The sequence below is a fragment of the Diabrotica virgifera genome, chromosome 3 (genome assembly GCF_917563875.1).
Source record: "Diabrotica virgifera virgifera chromosome 3, PGI_DIABVI_V3a".
Taxonomy (NCBI): domain Eukaryota; kingdom Metazoa; phylum Arthropoda; class Insecta; order Coleoptera; family Chrysomelidae; genus Diabrotica; species Diabrotica virgifera.
In genome coordinates this window covers 252586608-252605139 of record NC_065445.1, presented here as the reverse complement: position 1 = coordinate 252605139, position 18532 = coordinate 252586608, and the positions used below count along the sequence as shown (strand labels likewise).

Below are 18532 nucleotides of genomic sequence, written 5' to 3'. Positions count from 1 at the left end.
TTTTGTATTCTCCAATACTTTCTATGAAAATAATATACTCTTCATTCGTAACGATAAAGTCATTAGTTTTCGAGATATTTGAAGTTAAAAATGAAACGACACGGTTATTTTGATCAGTGTATTGTGTCGCTTCATTCTTAATTTCAAATATCTCGAAAACTAATCACTTTATCGTTACGAAAGAAAGTATATTATTTACATAAAGAGTATTGCAAAATCAAAAAATTACACTAAAATAGCAATTTCGTCAGTGGCGTAGAATTTGGGAAGGGTCAACCGGTCGATATCCCCTGTCGTACGCCTCTGGTAGTATCTAGAAACGTTTATTTATCTTAATTTAGTAGGGTGTAAAGTGCCTACACTGTCTGCCAAGTATGATAAGGATATGCCAAATAGTTTTAAAGTACTGTGTACAAATAATTTTTAAATTTTAATCATATGAATCATATCATAAATTAATCAAAATAACTGTGCCGTTTCATATTTATCTTCAAATATCTCGAAAACTAATGACTTTATCGTTACCAATGAAGAGTATATTATTTACGTAGAAAGTATTGTAGAATTTAAAAATGGTACTAAAATAGTAATTCCTCCAGTGGCGTAGAATTTGAAAAAGGTCAACCATTCATCATCCCCTGTCGTACGCCTCTGGTAGTAGCTATAAACGTGTGTTTATCATAATTTAGTAGGGTGCCTAGTAGTCGCACTTTCTGCCAAGTATAAAAAGGATACGTCGAATAGTTTTAAAATGCTGAGCAAAAATAGTTTTTAAATTTATAGATAAAACACCCTGTAACTCAGTAAGTAACAACATTTTATTTAAGTGTTTTAGGTTAAATCTTAGTATTTTGTGATAAGGTTTCTCCAGTTACTATATGGACAATTATTAATGAAACACCCTGTATGTGCAGTTCTGTGTGAAGTAGGTAAGGCCTACTTCATGTTTTTAAGGTATCACTTTCAAAAAACTAAGTAATTAATGTTTTTGTTGTTTAGAAATTTAGCATACAGACAAAAAAAACATTAAAATCGTGTTTTTATTTTGATTCCACATTTTGCTACATCCGCGCTAGATCCAGCTGGATTCAGGCCAATCTTGCAAAAATCCAGCTGGATTAAAAATGCTGCTGGATTGCAATCCCTAACCATGATATAGTACTGCTATGACTACAAATATCTATGTAGGCATCAATATTTCGCAATATGGAACATTGCGAGACTAAAAATATCACTCTATACGGCTATTAGGTATGGTCACCGAAAAAAAAAAACACTGGCAACGCTGAGAACAACGGAAATGGATTTTTGGAGAAGAGCAGCAAGAAGATCTAGAAGAGAAGTAATTGCCAACGAATGCATTAGAGAAATAATGGGAATCAGAAGAACAATCACAGATGACTTATCAAGAAAACAACTTATCTGGTTGGGACATATTATATAAACAATAGGTGAATTAATACCAAATGAAATGCTAAAATGGCAACGAAAAGGAAAGTGAAAATGAGGTAGAAAGAGAACAAGTTGAAACGAAGTAATAAACAAAGAACTGAAAGAAACATAGAAGAGGATCTATGGAGCAACCTGACAAAAATGGCGATTGGGACTTGGATAACTGCGGAGAACGTTATAAAACGACATGTAGTAGTAGTAAAAAATATTTTAATAATGCACTAAACTATGGCAAGTGTCCATCTTTTGCTGAAATCTGAAAATTATGTCATACAACAATTTAAGTCCTTTACGCAGTTAATAAAGTAAAAAAAGTTGTTAGTTGAAGTCCGTGATGTGATGTTTTTGTTACCCAAATATTTGCTATTATGCCCCAGGTAACATTTGAGCTGTGAGCTATATCTTGGTGGTTAGCATGTAAACTTCACGTAAGCACTGATGATGACTGGTAAACCAGTCGAAAACTAGTTATGTGATTGTGATGTAGCCCTTTTTAGGGATTTTAAATATACCTCTTATAAAGAATTTTACTATTTTTTGTATTACATGGTATACAGCCAACTACAGGAAAACTTTTTCCTTGTGGATTTTGAAAGAACGCTCACATCAATCACTTATTTTGTATACATATAACAAATACTATACCAAACGTTTGTTATTTATAGAAAAAGACAGCAAATACAAAATAAGTGATTAATGTGGTCGTTCATGGGTATTCTTTCATTTTTCCGACTGTATATAATGTTTAAAGGGTTTTACCCATATATCTTGGTGGCTCAGGCGTGTACTTTAACCTGTGAAAAGCACTGATGATGGAATTGTTATTCCGGAAACGTTCTGTGATGAAGCCCTTTTTAAGGATTTTTTATAAATATACCTTTTATAAAGGATTTTAGTAATTTTTTGTGATTTATGATATGCAGCCAGCTACAGGAATTTGATTTCCTCGTGGATTTAAAAAAAAGTAATTTCATGTTTCATGTCTCATGTGTATAAATCTCTATCCCCCTTTTAGAATATAAATATCTCCTATATCACCTGACTCAACAAACATTCTACTGTACAATGAGTTCCAATCCTCCAAGTTCGTCATTGATGGGGGCCAGCAATACGCAAGCGTTGCCGGTTGTTCTGCAAACAAGATCAGTGTCCAAGACTCGCAAGTCGAAGACGTCTTCATTCAAGTTTGTGTTGCGATTGTGATAGTGTCCTGCAGGAATATATATAAAAAATGGCGGTGAGTTTATTTCGTTATTGTTTTTGTTGGTAAATAATGTCATAAATTCTAAATTACAATATTTAAAGTGGACAGCAGAGTAGTAGTGAAAGGGTGTTAACTGTGATAATTTAATTATTAAATTTTGTGAATTGGGCTAAATGGAAGGTTTTGTCCTTAAATGCAGCCGGTAGCACCCACTTACAGTCCCAGTCCTAGGGTATAAGGCGCCCTTCTGTTTTTTTAATTAGTATTTTGTATATCACCAGCAGAAAAAAATCTCATTTTGGCGCCCCCAAACAGAGGCGCTCGCCTGCAGGGCACCCCTTGCAGGACCGCCAATTTCAAAAAGAATTGTAGTGTGTAGAATATTTATTATTAGTAAATCGAATTACAGTGGATCCCCAAAATCCGGCGATTTAGAATGTCACATTTTTGGGATTAAAGAGTACCTACCTACTGCGAAAGATCGTGCAGTCTGAATTTTATTTAAAAAGATTAGCTTGTAATAGGACAAATTATTACAAATCAGATAATCTGCACTCACCGGCACAAAATTACGCCACCCAACATGTTTTATTAAGTTTTAGAATCTATAACTTTATTATTTGTGCTCCGATTTTCAAGATTCTTGCAGAAGTTTGTAGGTACATGTATTGAAATCGTATGGTATTATTCCGGTAACAAAAAAATTTTGCTTGCATGGCATCATACTGGGGTGAATGGAGGCGTTGTATTTTCTCCTAACTTTAAAAAATTCTGTGGAAAAATGGAAGAGTTTTTATTTCATAGTTCATAATAACCCGGAGGTATCACTAAAATTTTGATTTTTGAATTATCCGAATATCTCTGTTGTTGTAAGAGCTGTACCATGTTTTGTAAATAAAAACACTGATTGACTCATAAAATATAGGTTGGATTTATGTTGAACATTTATGGAATGAATTAAAAAAAGCTATTCGCCGTAATCCTAGGCCTCCAGAAAATTTGGTACAGTTATGGCCCTGGTAAAGGAATATCGGGCTATTCCCCAGGCAAGGATAACACATCTTTATTCGATGCCAAACATATTGCGAGAAGTCGTTGCTGCAAGAGGTGGACATACCCGCTATTGAATTGTTTTGTTTTGTTGTGTTAATTTTAGTGCGCTTGATATTTTTATTTAAATAAACCTTCAAAGCAGTGTTTTTATTTACAGCTCTTGCAAGAAAAGAGATATTCGGATAATTCAAAAAGCAGAACCTCAGTGATACCTCCAGGATAACACAAAAGGAGTATGAAATGAAATTAGCTCTCCAATTTTTTCACAGAATTATTTAAAGTTAGGAGAAAATACAACACTTCCATTCACCCCCTTATAACTCCATCTAAGCAAACATATTTTGTTACCGGAATAATAACAAACGACATCAATACATATGTACCTACAAATTGATGTAAGAATCTTGAGAAATCGGAGTATAAATAATAAAGTTATAGATTCTCAAACTTAATCAAAAATTGTGGGTGGCGGAATTTTGTGCCGGTGAGTGTATTTGAACTATGAATCATACTACGTAATTTTGTATATGCGTAATAATATGCATGTTGAATTTAGTCAATTAAACGATAATATAGAGCTTACATTTTATTAAAAAAAGCATCATCAATGTTACAGAGAAAAAAAAAGAATGTGTGTGTACTTTGTACGCACGTAAGAAGTTATACTTCTATTATATGATTTAAACGAAATTAATATACTTTTTATTTATATTTTGTTTAAATATTAAACTAATTTATACTTACTACTTCTCAAACATTTTTATTAGAACAGTGCCAAAAATTAAAATAATAAAAGAATAAAACACACAAACACATTAAACAAGCCACAAATGATGTCTGAACATTAATTGTCGAAAAAATTTTTAACTAAATACGTATTTTCTGAAAATACAAAATTATATAATAAATATACTTACAATCATAAAATGTATTAAAAAAAAAAACAAAAAAGAAAGTTTCTATTGGGACTCGAACCAGCGCTGATAAGAGCGGTTGGTATTGGAATTCATTCGCCTTCTCCGCTTAGCCACGGACACTATGTGTCATTGTTTACGAAGATCGACTAACTAAACTTGTGATATTTTGATATTTTGAAAATTGATCAAATTATTTTAATTTTGAATTGAAATGATTTAGAATTGAAAAAATACAACAAAACATAGAGTAAAAAAACAATATATTAGGTGAATATTGATAGAAATTTTGATGGTAATCAAATTATATAAATAAAAGTATTACATACTATGTATTTTGGCAGATCAAATAGGTAGGTTTATACCCATGATACATTAACAATTATTACGTACCTGTTCCTTTTAAAAACTATTTAAAAGTCACTACAATATTATAAACTTTTTTGTTTCTCTCCTCACAACAATAAAACTAATATATTATACATTTGTTTACCTTTACCTTTACCTCCAAACCACAGCTGCCATATCGGATAATTTTTGACATGTCATTTGAACATCCAATCAGAACAAAGTTATAATGCGCATGCGCCGGGCTGATAGGTTTTAACATATAAAAAAATCACCCTCTATCGCCGGTAAAGAAGTATAACTTCAATAACTAAAAGTTGTTTACATTCATAGGCGTAACCAGGGGGGTTTTGGGGGTTATAACCCCCCACCCCATTGTACTTTGAGCTCTATACGCTTAACATCATAGCCCTCAGAGACCTTCCAGTAGTTGTAACCCCCCTTTCAGGTAGTTGTAACCCCCCCTTAGGAATCATCCTGGTAACGCCTATGTTTACACTATGTTGTTGTAGAGTTGTAGGTATGGATGGAAGGCACTGTCAACTGTACTTATAAGAATCTCTTCCAGATCTTCCTATCTTGTGATATAACCTTTGCTTCTCTCCATGTAACTTCCTTTTTTATCAAGTTGTTTTGATAGTACATCGTTCCAAGCCTCCCGCTAGGTCTTCCTAGCTTATATTTACCTTGTGCTTTAGATTATTATATCTTATTGACTACAATTTCATTTTCTATTTGCTGCAGATGATTCCACCAACTTAACTGCCTTTTTTAACATACTGTTTCTTACCCAATCTCTGTTAGTTACTCCCTGGACCCTTCGTAAATATCTCATCACCTGTATCTTACTTTGCTGTTGTTTACTTAGTATCCAGGACTCACACTAATACGGAAGAATTGATCTATATAGCCTTAAGAAGACGGAAGAATTGATCTATATAGCATCACCATCACATATTTATATCGATCCGAATGTACACACGTATTTTACATTGTTTCCTTAATAAATGAAGTTTATGTGGAATTAGTGCATTAAAAATTTTGATTTTTGGGTTGTATCATCTATACAAGTGGATATATATATACATCTAGTTATTTTTAAAAAAATCCTATTTTTTTCTGCATAATTTATGTGTAAAGTGCGAATCGTTTGCAAATAAAAAGGTATTAATACTTTTTCGATAAGATAGTAAAAAGTGGTCGTTAAAATTTAAAACATCATTAGTACGGGTACTTACTGTGAAAGTTTACAATGGAGTGTGTTATGTGTAAAAATGCAACTGGAGATGTTACAATAAACTGTGATAGCTGCACCAGGCCAACACATAAGGAGTGTTCCGGACTGAATGCCAGAGAACTACAAGTTATGGAACTCAAAGGTAAGAGATCACTTAAATTTTATTGTGAGGATTGTCAGAATGGGATAAAGATTATCCCTAAATTGCTTGCGAAAATTGATCATATGGAGCTAGAAATCAAACATTTAAAAAATATATCAGATTCTGTTGGCATTAATGACCCTGACACTAGGAAAGATAAAGAAGAAATAATATGTGAGATGATTGAGAGGCAGAGTCGGGCTTTTAACATAATTGTCTGTAACGTTAATGAATAAAAAATGAAAACGCAAGTAAAACGTGATTCTGAAGATGCAACAGCTATTGGGAGAATATTGAATAATTTTAACATTGATAAAAATAATTTAAAAGTGTTTCGTTTGGGAAAATATATGGGAAGCAAAAGTAGGCCGCTCAAAGTTACTCTTAACTCAAAAGAAGATGCCAAATTTGTTCTTAAGAATAAACAATTAATTTCTATTCCAAGCATCAGAATATTTGGTGATCAAACGAAGGCTCAACAGGAATATTTTAGAACGATTAAAAATAAACTACAGACTTTGATTGATAACGGTGATACTACCAAAACTATTAGATATATAAATAATAAACCAACTATCGTTTCGAAATCCGTTCAAAAAAACACTTTATAAACCCTAATATACCATTCAACTCCGATATAATTTATCTCAACGCCCAAATCATAGTGAAAAATAGAGACCAAGTTCAAGAATCCATAACTTGCTATAACCCCAAAATAATTCTATTGAGTGAAACTAGGACGACATCAGATATTGAAGAAATAGAGGTGAAACTTGAAAATTATTGCCATATTCGCTGTGACTCAACGAGTAGATACACTGGAGGTGTTATGTTATACATCAACAAACATTATGATTTTTCAAATTTTAAAACATTTCAGTTGCGTAATAATTATTGGTGCAAAGTAATAAAAGTTGATTTTAAATCCATGGTCTACTTGGTGGGGTGTTTATACCATTCACCATCCAGTTCTGATGCTTAATTCATTGAAGATTTGGAAGAAATATGTGATGCTTCATTTACTACAAACTATCGTTGGGTGTTAGTTGGTGATTTTAATATAGACTTGTTAGCTAGTAATTTCTATGGGGAAAAAATAAAAAAATTGTTTTCGGCGTATGGGATACAACAGTTTATTAGTTATCCTACTCGTATTACTGACACTAGCAAAACTTTGGTAGATTATGTGCTTTCTAATCAAAATAATATAAGTGTTTGTGTTCACGACTGTCCAAAAATTACTGATCATTCCGTTATTTCCGTAAATATCTCTAATAATAATAGTTATAATATATCTGATGGTAATATATCCAAGTTTAGAAATTTATGTAATCAAAACTTGGATAAAATCAAAACCAGTCTTATCATGTGTCACTTTAATTTGGATTCTGTTGATGTTAATATCATTTACCAGGAAATTTTGCAATATTGTGAAAATGTAATCAATAGCATAATACCAATTGTAACATGTCAGTTCCAATCTAAATTACCTTAGTTTGATTATGAGGTGTTTAAACAAATTAAACAGCGTGACAGGGCTTATAAAGATAAGATTTTAAAAAATGTATTGACGTCATTAAAAAACAACATAAATGGCAAGTTTTTAAGAGACATAGGAATGAGGTAGTAAATATGTTAAAGCTAAAAAAGAGCGATTCTATTTTAACAAAATAGACAGGTGTAGAAACAATCCAAAACAAATGTGGAAAACTTTAAAAAAATTAATCAATAATAATAGCCGAGAGATGCCAAACTCTGTAATCTTTGGAACTGCGACAGGCCCAAAGCGGTTAACAAACAACGTAGAAATAGCTAGCAGTTTTAATTTGTATTTTGTAGTGCATTTTCAGAGCATCATTGCAGTAGAGCTCTGATGATGGCTTTACACACTTAAAAAATACGATTTTTCCCATTCTTTCACTTATAATTTATTCGATTTAGATTTTTTTAACTCAATCTTCCTTTCTACCAGTTTCTTCAATTGTCACTCCTAAGTACTCAAACGTTTTCATCTTTTTAATTTTTGTTCTTTCAATCTGGACATTTGTATGACCCTAATTTTTGATCTCTCCTGGTTCATGTTCATGCCCAAAAGATCGTTGTTTTGTTTCTAATATTACATGTTTCACCGTTTTGCTCTGCTCTTTATATTGTTTATATTTTTCATAATGTTCTATCATTTGCACGTGATAGTGTACGCTAGTTAGATATTTTTAACATTACAACTATCACATCAGAGATCTTCTCTGTAATTAGTAAATTGTCTTAATTGTGTTTATTATGTTATTTTACCATTGTTGACGTTACTATATTGTTGGTTTCTGTGTTTCTAAATTACTCTCATTATCTAAAAAAAGTCGTGATAACTAAGCTATGTACATAATTAAAAAAACATTGGAATCTTGCGTAAACAAATTTTTGGTATGACTAATGCTGTTGCCAAATCAGACAAGATTTTAACAATAGGCGCGAATTTGATGATCATCAATTATTTACTACGAATTGATTTCCAGTCAAGCATAAAGGTTAATTTAAAATCAGTCAAAAGGAAACTGCAATTCCTTCGCATTGAAAATGGTTAAGGTCATCAATCGATTGTTAAAATGCATTTGATTGTGACTTATTCGCTGAATGGATGAATCGTTCATCGATGCATAAAGAATAAAGATATTTCGTATTGAAATGAAATCTGAATCTTTATATCTGAAATTGTATTTTATCTCTATCTAATTAGCCTTCTTCGGTCCATCTTTGGACATAGGCCTCCCCAATCCTTTTTCATTCTTCTCTGTCTGTCGCTACAGTAATACACCTAGAGCCCACGGCCCACGTGCTTCTTGATATCATCTGCCCATCTCGTTTGAAGCCTTTCTCTGATTCGTTTACATTCCCACAGTCTCCAATTTGCAGGAATTTTGTTCCATCGGTCTTCTTTTTGTCTTACATTGTGTCCGGCAAATCTCCATTTCAATTTTGCAACTTCTTGTCTAACATCTATAACTTTTGTTTTCTCTCTTATCCACTCGTTTCTCTTTTTATCCATTAGTCTTATGTGCAACTTAGCTATTTTATTTTATACTCATTGCTAATTCGTGAATCTGTAACTGTATTTTAATGTAATCTGTATTATAGACCTCAGCATATTTAACACGTAGTTTGTATGTAAATAGATTATTATTAACAATTACTCATCCGTGTTTTAGTCGGAGGTTCGACCAACAAACGCAACATACCTACCGACCCGACAGACTTTGGACCCGACAGTCGGGTCTAATGTGGTGTTGGAATAGCACGACCAGCCGACTAAATTGGTCAGCTGACCGATTTTTGTCTTACAACAAGCCTACACACACTTCAACGGTCAAACCGAACGTTGTCAGACCTGACACTCGGGTGGTCAGGTCTGGACGTGTATAGGCCTTTTTAGCACTACCGTAAATATTATTTTTTTATATAATTATTTTTATTTATTTCGTGTACGAACGATATTGCTCACACATATTGACGGTTTGAGTTAAAACAACAACAAACAGCTAAATAAAATGCAGCGCAGCAAAATTTTATAAATAAAATACATTCAAATAGATGTAAGTCCATACAAAAATTAATGAAAGTAATACACTTTTGTTAAAACTGTATATTTATAGACAAAAATATATAGACTTCATAGACAAAATTCAATATCAGGGGAAACTCCAATAATTGGTCACAAATGAACCTTACAAACCTAAAAAAGGATCCAACTAAATCACTATAAAACAAAACATATATAAAACACTGCACAAATTTAAGGAATACCTGATAGACGACTACCAAAGAAGAATACTAACATCACACTGGACAGCGCAGGACACCCCACCTATACGGAGTCCCAAAAATTCACAAAGTAAATTTACCCCTCAGACCAATTTGCAGCAGCATTGGCCCTCCTTGCAGCAGACTGTCAAAGTTCCTCCTACTCCTAGACATAATACAGCCTTTAACACATAACACAGCAAAACAATAAGACTTTTATATTTCGTTTAATTTTAACCAGTGGTTGACAGAAGCGAATGCTCCCTCGTTGCATTTCATTAAGTCTGTATCATAGCACTATTGCTCACAGTTTACGAGATGACACTGCAGTAGGTATCTCATTGATTGGATCACACCACATACACATCTGTCACCTCGTTCAAAGTACCTGACCTAAATAGTGCCACTCCATACCACTGGCGGAGGTTCCTAAGCCAGGATGTATTTCTGCGTCCGGGGCCTCGCTTTCCTTCTTCTTTCCTTGGATAATCATATGTATCATTTCATTTTTCGGATTTCTCACCAGGTGGCAAAGTATTATAGTTTTCTTCTTTTTACGATATTCAGTATGTACTTCTCTTTCTTTGTTTAGCCGCTGCATTGCCGCGTGATTTATTACTCTGTCCATCCACGATATCCTCAATATTCTGCGGTAAGCAGATATTTCAATAGCCTCAATCCTCTTGCACATTGTTTTCGTGAGAGTCCATGCTTCCATTCCATAGAACAGAATGCTGGACATATAGCAGCGTAATAAGCGTATTCTTAGCGTAATTTCTAGCTCTCTCTTGATAGCACCTTGTGCATTTTCCTAAATAATGTTCTCGCTTGCTCTATTCTGCATTTGATTTCCTGTGATAAGTCCCATTTTCCATTCACCCAGCAGCCTAAATACTTGTATGCTTGTACTCTGCACCACCACAAGTGTTCTGAGTCACAACAAAAATAGTGCTATTATTATATCGGCATTCCCATATTTCCAGAATTTCTTCGGCATTTATATTATCTAGGATAGATTCAATATACAGATATCACAAAAGTAATTATAGATTTTTGTCTGTAGTTTAGCTAACTAATACAGAAATATAATTATTCAAAGGTACTAAATACATTTCTACTCCTTTTCTTTTGCAGCCAACAGTATTTCCGTACGAAAACTTCAGAGACGATGAAGACGCACAAGCGTTAAAAGATGCCATGGATGGTCTAGGAACGAACGAAAATGCTATCATCGAGATTTTAGCAAGGAGAACAAATGAACAAAGACGGCAAATTGAACATACTTACAAAACCATGTTTGGAGAGGTAATATATTTTGTTATCACTATCAATATTTTCCCTCTTTAGTATTATTATCATTATCCCTTTATGATGATATTTAGTGAGAGTCGAAATCTTGTATTATAGCCATAATATCTGGTGGTACATATTGCATATTGCTTTGTTGTAACCCTTAAAATCATCGTGTTTTAGCCATTAATCCCTTGGTACCTTAAAGCCAGTTTCTTGAGCCCCTCCTTAAATATTATATAATACGAGGAAGGTCTAGCATTGCACTTCTTACATTGCAATAAAATTAACATTGGTAATTTTCAAAATTTCTCGGTACTGATTTTCAATGTTAATTTTTTACGTTTCTCTATGTTTTTCTAGGACCTAATAGAAACTCTAAAAGGGGAACTAGGAGGCGATTTCGAGGACGTAATACTGGCTCTGATGAAAGAGCCGTTGGACTTCCAAGTTGAAGAATTACATAGAGCGATCAGTGGAATGGGAACAGACGACGATTCCTTGGTAGAAATATTGGTTGTACATGACAACGAAGAGATTCAACGTCTCTCCGAGAGGTACCAAGAATGTGAGTACAATGTTTATAATGTTATGACCTCGAATGTTATAATAACTCATTGCAAATTAACATGTTGGTACTTGTCTATTTGTAGACAAACTTTAAAATGCGTTCATTATAACAAAGATGTCTAAACCTAATTAAATAAGTTCTAAAGGGATCTTAGAATATCTACTATCACTTTCGAATTAAAGAAAATCCTGAACGGACTAATTCATAATATAGATATTGTAAAAAATATTTTTTAAAGATCCGAAGATACGTTTTATCTTTACAAATTACAAATGCTTATCTCGCCTTTGCGATATCTCTCTCCAATGTCGCTATATCGCAAATCGAGCTCTGACCTCTTCCAAAATGTGTCTCCAACCTTGCGGTTCCGCACCGATCTTCTCTAGGTTCGTACGTCTAGCAAATTTTGCAAGTCCGCAACCACTTTATCCTTCCACCACTTCCGTGGCCTTCCTTTTGGTCTTGTGCTCTGCATTTTATTATATAAGGACCTTTTCGGTAATCTTTTCGATCTCCATTGCCCACTGGCTAATCAAGGTCTCTGAATTTTAACGAATTCCGAGATCGGTGTCTTTTTGAACAGTTGGTAGAGCTCATGGTTGTACCTGGATCTCCATAGTCCGTTTTCGTTTAAAGGTCCAAATTTTCTCCTTAGAACTTTTCATTCAAAGAATTCTCTTTGTTTCCCTTTACTATACTCCTTTGAATATCTTCTTCTGTTCAATCCATGTTTAATACAACTCCCAAATATGTGAAACTTTCTACAGTTTCAATATTGTCCTCTAATTCAACTGTGCGTCTGTTTCCCTTAGCCTGTGCTAGCTTTTGTCTTTTGAATATTTATTCCTTTTCCGGTCTCTTTTGCCACTGTTTTTAGTTACGAATGTATTTCTGTTGCCTTTTCTGTTCTGCGAGACATAATTCTGATGTCGTCGGCATAGGCGCAAATCTGGCGCAAATCTGGATAGATTTGCTGATGGATGTCGTCAGCATAGGCGGCAATTTTTATTGATTCTTGCCTTTGCGATACGGTATTATATTTCGATGGAGTAATCAAAATGGTTTACATTCTTTTAGATTTGCCTAGGACATATTTACAGAGGAGAGAAATGCAACTTTCTACGACTCATAATGGAAGGGAAAGTGGAAAGAAAAAGTGATCCAGGAAGAAGACAATGCTCCTGCTGAAGAATTCATGCTTCAATAACCTGCATCATAATGCACCCTTCATGCACCTTAAGAAAAAAAGTCCCAATGTTTATGTTACTACCAAGGTTTACATATGTAGCTATAAACCCCATCAATTGGTTATCGGTTAACCAAAAGCTTTGGTATTCCGTACTCCGTGCTTACTGACTACCATGTATTTTGTTTTCTTTGTGTAGAGAACCAGTTTATACGCTTGACTGATATCTGAGAATATTGTGCCATTCTTCTTTGTAAGCTCTCCAAATTATCTGCAAAAACTATGGTATCGTTATCATCTCTAATGTTATTTAGACGTACTCCATTGGCTAACATGCCTCCTTGTTCTTCCAACGCTTATTCGAAGATATGTTCAGAGTATAAATAGCAACGGTGACAGCATGTACCCTTGTCTCACTGCTCTATATGTCCAGATATGCTATGTAAACTGGTCATCAGCTTAAGATAACAGTTTGGTTATAAAAGAGACATACCTTTTGAGTGAACGTAGCGTAAAACATCTTGATTTGATACAAAATGTTTGCCGTACTGTATACTGTTTGTAGATTCTATCATTGATTCTACAACATTTTCCTTTAATAAAATTTGTGGTCGATATACTTAACAATAAAGTGTTCTTGACTGTAAAATTTTAATACTGATTTGAATGCCCGTCCAATTTCGGTAGGTAATAATGGTTGGATTATATAATCCTTTTTTTTACTGTACATGTACCTAATAAATGTTCCAGTTTCTTCGTAACAGCCCCGACGATGGATCATGGTACTTATTCACTATAACCATGGTTATTAATGGTTTCTGCGTACAATAGTTTACACCGTTTTAAAATCCATTTACCTCATAATAAATTTACGCTAGCATTGCTTTGGAGGTCATGTTAGTATTAAGGTCAACAAAAACTTATTGAAATATTTTTATAACGAAATTTTCGTGTTTGAACTATTAAACAAATTTTCTGAAATATCACATAGCGCTTCTTTTAATTTGAAAACATTTTATGGTAACAGGGCTCACAAAAACTTTGATTTGTTTGGCGTTTGATTGGTTTATTTATATACCTACTTTTATCTACTAGATCTAATTTTGACAATCTTCAGTAAAAAATATGTAGAAAAAATGAAGGGGTAGATAATGTATTCTCTACATGACTTTATAAATCAAAGTTGTTAGACACATTTCTGATGAATACCAACGATATTAATTAAAATTTAGAGACATTATTTTAAAAAAAAATTGTAGTCGCTTCAAATAAAATAATTATTGGTAAAGTTAAAAGTTCATCTAATATTTAGACAATTAAGTCGACTTTAGTAAAAAACAAGACATTTACTCAACACACACACTACACATTGCACTATAATCTGATTGCGAAATCAACTACTGTACCATACCAATGGCCTTCGTTGTCGGGGCTTTTAAGCTAAATAAAAGAATAGAAGATAAATCAGATTTTCCAGCTTATTTACAAAAAAGGGGTATCGAAATACCTTTGCAATTTTTTTAAATACAGGGTGTTTCATTAATAATTGTCCATGTAGTAACTGAAAAAACCTTAGTACAAAATACGAAGATTTAACCTGAAACACTTAAATAAAATATGGTTCCTTACTGAGTTACAGGGTGTTTTATCTAAAAATTTAAAAACTATTTTTGCTCAGTATTTTAAAACTATTCGACGTATCTTCTTCATACTTGGCAGAAAGTGAAGGTATTATACACCCTCTGAAATTATGATAAATAAACGTTTCTAGCTACTACCAGTGGCGTACAACAGGGGATGGTGAATGGTTGACCCTTCTCAAATTCTACGCCACTGGAGGAATTACTATTTTATTGTCCTTTTTAGATTCTCCAATACTTTCTAGGTAAATAATATACTTTTCATTGGTAACGATAAAGTCATTAGTTTTCGAGATATTTGAAGTTAAATATGAAACGGCACAGTTATTTTGATTAATTTATGATATAATATATCATAATATCGTAATCATATTATGATTCATATGATTAAAATTTAAAAATTATTTGTACCCAGTACTTTAAAATTATTTGGCGTATCCTTAATCATAAAAGTTATCATACTTGGCAGAAAGTGTAGGCACTGTACACCCTACTAAATTAAGATAAATAAACGTTTCTAGCTACTACCAGAGGCGTACGGCAGGGGATAGTGGCAGGTTGATCCTTCCCAAATTCTACGCCACAGGCGAAATTGCTATTTTAGTGTAATTTTTTGATTTTCCAATACTTTTTATGCAAATAATATACTCTTCATTCGTAACGATAAAATGATTAGTTTTCGAGATATTTGAAATTAAAAATGAAGCGACACAATACCTTAATCAAAATGACCGTGTCGTTTAATTTTTAACTTCAAAGATCTCGAAAACTAATGACTTTATCGTTACGAATGAAGAGTATATTATTTTGATAGAAAGTATTGGAGAATCCAAAAATTGAACTAAAATAGCAATTCCGCCAGTGGCGTAGAATTTGGAAAGGGTCAACCATTCACTTTCCCCTGTCGCAAGCCACTAGTAGCAGCTAGAAACGTTTGCTTATCATAGTTTAGTAGTTTGTACAGTACCTATACTTCCTGCCAAGTATGAAAAGGATACGTCGAATAGTTTTAAAATGCTGAGCAAAAATAGTTTTTAAATTTTTAGATAAAACACCCTGTAACTCATTAAAGAACCACATTTTATTTAAGTGTTTTAGGTTAAATCTTAGTATTTTGTGCTAAGGTTTCTCCAGTTACTCTATGGACAATTATTAATGAAACACCCTGTATATGCATTCTTGCTTAAGCCACTAGCAAACTATAGTTTATAAATGTACCTACCTATCTATTTTTAAAAATGGCTACAATAAATTGGCTGAAAAGTACAGTCCTATCGCTATATTGTTGTTTTCCTGGAACTAATAAAACTATTACAAACAAGTTGAAAATGGGAGCATTATCATAACGAAAACTTTCTTTATTTATGTGTTTAAATTCATAATATGGTAAATTGATATTATAAAAAGTTGTTTAGAAGAACTATGTTTTAACGTACAATTATATCATTCTAATTTAAATGTTGTGAACTATAAAGATACACTCTTGATCGAAATTCGTATTTTTTTATATACCTCGTATAAAATTAATAAAATTTGATATAATATTATTATCTTAAATCTTAGACCAGTGATACTCAACCTGCGGCCCGCGGGCCGCATGCGTCCCTCTGGCGTTTTTTATGTGGCCCGAAGGCTCACTAAGGGCTCTGTAAACGATCGAATTATTTGTCAAATTTCACGTTTTTGCCCAATGCGGCCCTCTGGCGTTTTTCATGCGGCCCGAAGGCTCACTAAGGGCCCTGTAACGATCGAATTATTTGTCAAATTTCACGTGTTTGTCAAATTATCTGATGGTATGCCGATGTGTTTAAGGCGTGTTTGTGCGTGAGGCAGACAATTTGATGACTTTAATTGTGAAATTATATTGAAATTTTTAAGAACTCCGATATTATAGAGCAGGTATTATGAACTTTTAATAATAAATAATTATTAAAGTTAAAGTTAAAAGGAATACCCATTTAAAAAATATTCAACACTTATTTACTACATTGGAACTACCCATTTAGTAATCACAAGAAAAATCCAATCCTGATTAACAAAAAATATAAAGTCATTGTAACCTTGAAACAACACCCTGTATATTAAAATTTTCAAGATGCGTTTGCACGTTTGAAAAGAGCACAAAAACTGAGTTTACAGGTTAGCTTAAATTTTGTGCGCAGAAAATTTAGTGACTTTAATTTTGACATTAAATATACTGAAATTTTCAAGAACTCTAAGAGTAAAAGCAGGTTTTTAAACCACTTTGAATAATAAATTATTAAAGTTAATGAATAAATACTCATTTTAAAAATAATCCACATTTATTTACTATATTGGAGCGACCCACTTACTTATCATAAGAAAACCCCAGGTTCGGATTAACAAAAAAATAAAAAATTATTATGACCTTGAAACAACACCCTGTATATGAAAATTTTAAAAATCCGTTTGCACATTTAAAAGGAACACAAAAGACTAATGAAGTAAAAGACAGACGTACTCTCAATCATTTATTGTAACTTCCGACAACCGGTTTCGCTCTCTAAAGTATGCAGAGCATCTTCAGGTTAACGGTTACAAGTCACTAAATGCTACAAATAAAAACCAGAGTTTGAACAATGTCTGGTTGTCAAAGATGCTAAAGATCCATAAGATTCCCAATGAAACACCCTGTATACTACTTCATCTATGCGGCCCACAATCTGTGGCAATAGCTAGTATGTGGCCCAGGAGAAAAAAAAGGTTGAGTATCGCTGTCTTAGACCATGAAAAGCTTTTTATGAAGAATAACTTTTCTTCGTCAAATTAAAAGTAAAAGAGTTATAAATGAAAATGATGTTGGTATCAGTAATTTGAGAAAAATTTTCAAATATTTTTTTTTATTAGAAGGCTGTAATTGCATATTATTAAAACATAATTTTTATTCCAAAAAACATTTCAAAATAACAATTTTCAATATTGTGAAATAAATAAAGATACTTTAATGAGTGAAAAATAATTTCGACCATGAATCAAGTAATCTGTTAACTGAGGTACACTGTACCAAGCGGCGCCGCCAGGAGAACACTCCAATAATGCGTCGCAGATTACTTTATATGAAACGTGGTCATTTTGTACTCTAATACAGAGTATGGTATGACAAGAAAGAAAATAATCGTTTCGTTTTGATTCAATTCGAGTCTCTTGACAAGGAATAGATTCCGAAACATCAGGTGTCAGAGGATGGCAAGAGACTCGAATTTAATCAAAAAGAAACGATTATTTTCTTTCTTAAAGATACTTTACTCTTCAGCAAAACTAATATTTTTTGACATACCTCGTATAATATAGATACAATTTGATATATGATGGTTGAATCATAGGTTTTAGGCCATGCATAACTTTTTATGAAGAATAACTTTTTTCGTAAAGTTAAAAATAAAAAAGTTTTTCATAATATATGTGCAACTTAAGTGACACCCTGTATATAACATACAAAATATACATAAAATAATGTACATAATACATATTATTGGAAAGACAGCTTAAACAAAAAAATAATGACATAAACATAATAAAATTTAATTATTTGACATTTCAATTTTGTGTTAACATTTACTGTGTCGCCAGAAAAGAAATATTTGAATAAGGATTGTGACGTCACAATGTTAACTTTGAGATCGATTATCTCGAAGATGGTTAGATGTACCGAAATGCCGTTTTAAAATTTGGATTCAGG

The 18532-nt window shown here is 32.8% G+C and overlaps 1 protein-coding gene across 3 annotated transcripts in view; it reads left to right on the top strand.

Moving 5' to 3' along the window:
- Positions 1–2536: 2536 nt before the first annotated feature.
- The window catches only part of LOC114337571 (annexin B9), a 45263-nt gene continuing 29267 nt past the window's right edge, over positions 2537–18532 (top strand). For all 3 annotated transcript variants that reach the window (XR_007696967.1, XM_050646129.1, XM_050646128.1), the window contains exons 1-3: positions 2537–2689; positions 11280–11450; positions 11799–12003. Coding sequence is in view for 2 of the 3 variants with exons in the window: in XM_050646129.1 (XP_050502086.1) it covers positions 2684–2689; positions 11280–11450; positions 11799–12003 (382 nt within the window). In the remaining variant the exon portion in view is untranslated. The remainder of the gene's footprint in view (positions 2690–11279; positions 11451–11798; positions 12004–18532) is intronic.